Source organism: Austrofundulus limnaeus, unplaced genomic scaffold, assembly GCF_001266775.1.
Source record: "Austrofundulus limnaeus strain Quisiro unplaced genomic scaffold, Austrofundulus_limnaeus-1.0 Scaffold69, whole genome shotgun sequence".
NCBI classification, from domain to species: domain Eukaryota; kingdom Metazoa; phylum Chordata; class Actinopteri; order Cyprinodontiformes; family Rivulidae; genus Austrofundulus; species Austrofundulus limnaeus.
This window is the reverse complement of record NW_013952471.1, coordinates 1352811-1360289: the sequence shown is the minus strand read 5'-3', so window position 1 is coordinate 1360289 and position 7479 is coordinate 1352811. Positions and strand designations below refer to the sequence as shown.

The window sequence follows — 7479 nt, the reverse complement described above, 5'->3', positions numbered from 1 at the left end:
TATATATATATACATAAATGCATCTATTTTACATGTTTAAATGGAGGCGTGTCAGAGGAGGTGTCTCACATTTGTTGAGTTTCACGTTCGTTGTGATGTACAAAAGCAAAGTGCTTCATACACCTGGATTTATTCGTGCGTACGCTGTTTTCTGAGCGTATGCTACATTTCACTTCAGTAAAAAAGACACTCAGGTCTTTGGACATGAGGCCTCAGGTCCAGAACCCTCCAATATATAGAGAAACATTCTGCAGACCACGTCAGGGAAACATCCTGTTGCACACTCAGCACAGGTGATATTAGCATTGTGGGGTAATCTTGCAGAATGTAGCTCTAACAGTCAGAGAGGGTCTTGTCAAGGGSGGCCCAGGGCAAGGTGCAATCATGRGTGTTATCTGGTAGAAATGTCATGGGAAGAGCATCTTAGGAAAGTTGGGGACCTCAATGGATCCTAAGAAGCTCAGAACACTTGRGTGTTTCTAACCTCTTGGTCTTCATCCAAAGGTTTGAATAAAGACCAGTGTCTTACGAGACCCCCACTCTTATGGGTTCTTTATTCATCCCCAGTCACCATAACCATAGGAAAGTTAGAATTAGYAGGGAAATCTCTTTGGTGAAAATGATTGTCTTTACATTAAAAGATGTTTTGCCGCCATCCAGGTCATGGAGAGTGCAACAGTGTCATCAGCTTTTGAGAAGAAAGCCTAAGTCATTGTCACAAGCAGAAAGTTGTGATTTCTCTTGACAGGACCAGTTTGAAAAATGTAAAACTCTCCTGGAGGTAGAGATATGAGCTGAGCAGAGCTTTRTAATCTGCATGGTAAAATGTCAGTACATTAAGTACAGTTTCTTTCTGGGCTGCGAATTGGAGCCTAGTTGAAGAMTCAAAAATCTGAGAAAACTGGTGAATTCTGGTTGTTGGCAACCACCGAGTCGTGGCCACATTTTGCATGACCAGTTTTATAACATCATAGCCTACTTTCATTTGAAATAGACAATAAGGCCTCAGATGTACACCTGTCTGTAATCTGTCACCTGCCAGACAGAGGAGGAAAACCAGACAGATCCACATTTCATCCCCYTGCAGCCTGCAGTGGGTGTGATCGTGCCACTCTCCATCACTGTGGGAGTGGCTGTGGAGCCAACACAAACACAGACCAGGAGCAGTTTGTTGACTGAGTCCAGGGACTTTCTGGAACCAGTGGCAGAGCTGAGGTTAGGAGCTCAGCTGCCAGCTGACACCCACTGTCTCTGTGTCGTTACTTTTGTAGCTGTTGCACGTTTCTGTATGACCCCTACAGCAAGGACATGACTTCTTGGAATCTGCAACCARTAATAAAGACATGAAGGACAAAATGAGCACTTACTGAAGAAAGAAGAACTATATGGTYCTTTATAACTCATCATTTCTGGTCATCAACAAATAGGAATAACAACCCACTTTCAAATACTTTATGCTAAAAAAAGTTATAGCCATTTTGGTCTAACCTGAAAAATAACTATGCACAATCTCATGCAACATTGCAAGATGTCACACTCGGAGTATGTGTTGTGAATGATTTTCAAGTATTACTACATCAAAGTTTAGCTTTATACAAATTTCTAAAATTTACTGAGTTGTAGCACTAATATCAGTGCTATAGTGGATTAATTGTGGCAGACATCTTGAACTGGATTGATCCCAAAAGTTTAATCAGTTCTCGAAGTACATACAAGAATTACTTTCTGATAATTCTATTAAAATCCGTATAAAGGTTTGAAGGGAATTTGTGATCAATAAATGGAAGTCTGAATAATATAGCAGAAAACCTGTTGAATCTCTTCTAAAAACGTTACTCCAATCTCTCCCTCCAATCAGCTCCAGCAGCGCAGCAGCAGTCAGTAGGCCAAGAAGGCCTTGGCACTTTATCTGAAGATAAACAAACAGCAAACTCTCAGGAGCATCGTCTGTCCACGGCCGAATCTAAGAAGAGACTCCTGAGAAACTAACAAAAAACTCTGCTCATATGATGATGATTTAACTTTTTAATATCTCTTCCTGGTTACACCCCTGAAGKGGGTACCTTTTACGTCAGACATTAGAATGTAAAGAACACATCAATATGACACACCAATTCCCATTTTCTGTTTTAAACCATATGGCTGCACTGATCAGAAAGTATGAAATACAAAACTAGATCTAACATTTAGTCCGTTACAAAATTTCCATCAGATTCATGGGATATGTTTGATCGGACAAAGCTGACTTCAATAGATTTAAGTGAGGTGAGGTGGGGTGGTTATTATGTAAAATCAACGTTTTTGCACTTTATATGATGTTATCATGTCATTCCCACATTAAAAAGCATACTCAGAGCGTTGCTTTGACTCATTCATGCATGTCTGAGAAATCCTTGACTCTCCTTTGGTAACCATTCAGAGCTGCCTAAACGATTGCTCATACAACACGCTGCCGAGCTCCTGCCACACAGTGCACCCCTCCTCCATGCCTCTGACTGAAACATGTTCACCTAAAGAAACAGAGTTTCTGTTAGATGAGCAGCCGGTTAAACTTCAGTGCTGTTTTACGGCTGAAGTGCAGTTTTGATGGTTGTTTCCTCACAGCATGAACCAGTTTCTTTATTTCACATCTATCCTGATGTTTGTGCTGTGAAACTCTCTGTGTGTCTTGTGATGCAGATCCTGCCTGCTGTCAACATGCCGCCGAGTTGTCACCCTGCAAAGAAGCTTGTGACCAGGTATGAACAAACACACGAAAACACACAACCAAGCCCCTCCACCCCAGCATGGTACCATCAGACCAGGAACGCAGTATTAAATAATAAACACAAATAAATAACATTAGTATAGTATGTATGACACCCCCCCCCCCCCCCATTTTTTTCTCATAACTATGTTTTATGATGAATAAACACTTTTCAACTAAACAGTATCTTACCACATGGTAGATAATTACAATTATTCCAATAATTACATGGGAAATAATGAAAATTTCATGAATATAGACAAATTTAAACAGTGTCCTTTTGTATGTGTGTATACTGAGTTTACGTTTGATCTTTACCAATCAGACTGAAGCCAGTTTAAAAAACATCTCAAGATGTATTATTTGTAACATTCAGACTGATACTATAGAAAAAAACTGATATCGATCAAACAAGTCAAAACTCTTGTCTGCAGTGTGAACTTCACTTTTTATAATTAAACTATAGCCTGCCGTGTTGCCCCCAAAGTTTTTTTTATTATCTTTGGAATAAATGAATAGGGTTATCCAGTCTTAGTCTGTGTCAGAAAACAAAAGTAAAGCTGTGACTGTGACCATGAAGTATCTTTGGAATTCCTTCTCTATTAATTTTCACAGCCAGCAGATTTTCTGTTTCTGTGGATGAAAAGAGATGATTCATTAAAACAACAGCTCCTTCCAGCTCTGGGACTGTGTGAAGCTGTAAATCTCACTCGGTTTCATGGCTTCACACTTTAGCCAGAGGTTCCTGGCAGCGGCTGAATTCTCCCAGGCTGTTGCCTTGTATCTCTGTGTGTTTGTGTGTTCATGTGGGTGTGTGTGGGTCTTAATGTTCAACACAAACTTAAATATTTTCTTCATGCCTAACTAAACATGAGACAAAATGAATGACTTTCCCATGTGGTGAATATCATCATGGTGTGTGTGGTCGCAGAGAGATTTTAACACTTCAGGACAGATGAAAGTTTAATTAAAATTAAAATTTCTGCATAGAGAGCCATGAGGATCAGTGCCTTCAAATATGAGACCATGGTCTTGAGCCAGAAAATGGTAGGGTGCCTTCTCTGGGTCGGGGAGGAGGTCCTGCCCCAAGTGGAGGAGATTAAGTATTTCTGGTTCTTGTTCACGAATGAGGGAAGAATGGAGCAGGAGATCGACAGGCACATTGGTGCTGCATCTGCAGTGATGAGGGCGCTGTGCCGGTCTGTTGTGGTGAAGCGAGAGCTGAGCCAGAAGGCAAAGCTCTCGGTTTACCAGTCGGTCTACATTCCTACCCTCATCTATGGTCACGAGCTTTGGGTAGTGACTGAAAGAACAAAATTGTGGAAACAAGCGGCCCAAATTAGTTTCCTCCGCAGGGTGTCTGGGCTCTACCTTAGAGATAGGGTGAGAAGCTCGGTCATCTGGGAGGGACTCAGAATAAAGCCGCTGCTCCTCCACGTCGAGAGGAGCCAGTTGAGGTGGCTCGAACATCTGGTTAGGATGCCTCCTGGTTGCCTCCCTGGTGAGGTGTTCTGAGYACGTCCCACTGGGAGGAGACCCAGAGGAAGACCCAGGACACACTGGAGGGACTATGTTTCTCAGCTGGCCTGCGTACACCTTGGGATTCCCCAGACACCCAAGTGGCTGGGGAGAGGGAAGTCTGGRTCTCTCTGCTTAGGCTGCTGCCCACGCGACCCGACCCCGGATAAGTGGAAGAAAATGGACGGACGGATTTCTGCATAACCTAACATCTATTTAACTTTTTCACTGAGTGTGAATGTTAATATGTGTCGTGGCAAAACGGACAGAAAACACGTTGAAAGGGTGTTTAAGAAGACAAAAAAGTCTTGCGAGTATGGTCGTAGRATTATTTATTAATGGGCAGACATTTGAACAGAAAACAATCATAGAAGTCTGTCAGATGTGGCCGCCCGACTAAGGGCGGAAGAGAAATGTTATACCTTCAGTTATCAACATATGATAAAGAACAACCAATTACATCCTGCCTCATGTCCCTAACAGCCAATGACAAGCTCTGAATCCCAAGGTGACCATATCGGTGTGTCAAAAGAGGCCATCTTGATGCTGTAGCTTCTGACGCCTGTAGCCACTGATTAAAGAAACAGTCATAAGATATTATTAAGATACGGACGGTGGACAGTGTCAAGGTGGCAAAGATAATTAATCCACCACAATATGGATATGTAATTTAAGTTCTAAATAGTAAAAATGTTTCTCTGACTAAAATTAAATGTATTTTTGATATTTAAAATTGCAGGTGGAGAAACTAAAATACCAAAATGTAACCGCTTTGGAAAAGAGTTTTTCTTGCAAAATATTGACAAATGAACATGAACAAATGCAGTTCACCATGGAACTGTGTATTTACGGTAAATTAAAAAGTTGGAAGTAAATCGGTAAACACAAACTTGAAGTTTAAAAAAAAGTACAGAAAACTGAAGAACTAGATGTGAAAATGCAAATAAATAAATAAAACTGAAGAGATAACAAAACCCACAGAACATTTATAAGCTAAAAACAGAATCAACTTGAAAACTGAAGAGAGGATTTAAAATTTAAAGAAAAAGTTTACACCAAAACCTTCAACAGTCTGCCTAACCCAGCCACCATGTCCACCTCTGAGAAGACAGTGTCTGAAGACTTGGGGGAAGATGAGTCCATAACCGTGTCAGGGGTTGCCATTGGGGTTAAAAACCTCCTCAAGGCAGGGCGCCAGAGGTAGACAAGATTTGTCCTGAAGTGCTAAAGACTTCGGAACCTGTGGTGCCATCATGGTTCACACATCTCTTTAGTGATRCATGGAGGACTTGGACAATGCCTGTGGGCTGGCAGACTGGGTTGGTGGTTCCCACTTTTAAAAAGTGGGACCAGTGAGAGTGTTCCAACTATATAGACATCACCTCTCTCAGCCTCCCTGGGAAAGTTTATTTCACATTGTTGGACGTGAGGTTTCCCACTGGTCGTCAAACCTTTGATTCAGAAGGAGCAGTGTGGCTTTCCTCTTGTTTGTGGCACAGTGGAGCCGATCTTGTGGAGTAGCTAAGGGACTTATTGGAGAACATCTCAAATTAAAGAAAAAAACACTAATCCAAAGGCTGAGGTCACTAATAATAATAATAATAATAATAATAATAATAATAATAATAATAATAATAATAATAATAATAATAATAATAATAATAATAATAATAATAATAATAATAATAATAAAATACTAGTATTTTGTACTGTCTCATGGATTGAAGGTACCACAGTATATTTTGTTATTTACCTTGTTGCTTCATCTCAAATGCAGCATCCATCCATAAGAAGCTGAATGGCTGTTGGAAAAGACACCAGTTCTACATGAAAACGTATTTACAGAAAATTTTCCAAAGACTCATGTCTTTTTTAAAAGCAAAAGTTTGTAAATTTATTTTACTTCACTTTCAAACAGTTTTACCACTATGTATTCCAGTAACGACACTCTCAAATGCCAATAACCCACCTTAACACACATTTGATAGAACTGAACTGAGACAAAGATGTGAAGTGTGTTCTGCCTTCTTGTATCATTAAGCATGTTGTTCACAAACTGACATGCAAGGAAATGGTTTGTTAGTTGGTTTAAAATGTCAGGACTTGTTTTTATGTCCCAACAGCTCACCACCATTAAGAGTGAATCACATCTGAATCATCTTTTCCAGAGGTTACCCAGTTACTGTCCAGAGTCCATGGTAAGTCGTTGCTCAAGGCTGTGTCTGGGCTGCAACTGCTGGTAACTAGTTGGGGAACAGCATTCACAAGGAAGTGATCAGAGTTTCAAAATGTTTGTGAGGGTTCTCGATATTTAAAAACGGCCTGTCGTCATTTCTGAAGTGTACCCCAGTTGATTCAATCAGGAACATTGGTTCGGGTTGCCAAGGTGGTAACAGTTCAGGCTCTGGTTAGATGTGGACAGCAAGAAATGTTCACAGCAAAAATAAATGGTGGCAGCGCAAAATGTGGGTGCACAGTTGGTTGCTCACTTAGTCGCAAATGCTCATCTCACAGTTTTGAGTTTCCAAGTAGTTTCTAACAGTTGCAGCTCAGTGAGATACCACTTTATGCTTCACTTGAAAGAGCCATGGTAGAAGATACCAATAGTCCATTCCCATTCTTTACAAAGAGACCCCAAATAAAGTGGTCAAAACACTGGAAAAAGCAGGTCAGATAGCTCTAACGTGATGGATGGACATCCATTGTTGGTACAGAATCGTATGTTAAAACCCTGTAACACTAAAACTGTAGTCTACTGGAAACATCTTTTGGAGGTGTACACACTGTACTGCTAACATATAGATTGAATGTAAAACCTATATGACTAATTTAATCATAACTAAATTTTCATGAGTCAGCATAAGTTGTCTAAAACATTATAGTGTGACAGGGCCTCCACTGTATTCAGCATTTTGACTCTTTTTTTGGTCATTGTTCATTTAGTTTCCAAAGTCTAGCTCAAATAAAAAATGTTTTAAATTACATTGTAGCACAAAATCTTTTGTTTCTTTTAGGTCTGAGATTCTCTGCTCAAGATTTAGTTTGAAGTGTGTCATTAAGATGCATCGATAATCATTTTATTTTCATATTGCTGCAATCTGAATCATAATTGAATTGAATCATAAGCTGCCCAAACATTTTGTTCGGTTTTTTAACCTAGGAACTCAGAGAAACCACAACAAGCCCAGCCGAACATTAATCAATGACACCAGAGA

General features: G+C 40.2%; 1 protein-coding gene across 1 annotated transcript in view; it reads left to right on the top strand.

Annotated features, from left to right (window-relative positions):
- reck (reversion-inducing-cysteine-rich protein with kazal motifs) overlaps nucleotides 1-7479 on the top strand; it is a 56085-nt gene that overhangs the window by 23294 nt on the left and 25312 nt on the right. The window contains exons 2-3 of the mRNA XM_014010468.1: nucleotides 2680-2738; nucleotides 6388-6462. Of these exons, the coding sequence (XP_013865922.1) occupies nucleotides 2680-2738; nucleotides 6388-6462 (134 nt within the window). The remainder of the gene's footprint in view (nucleotides 1-2679; nucleotides 2739-6387; nucleotides 6463-7479) is intronic.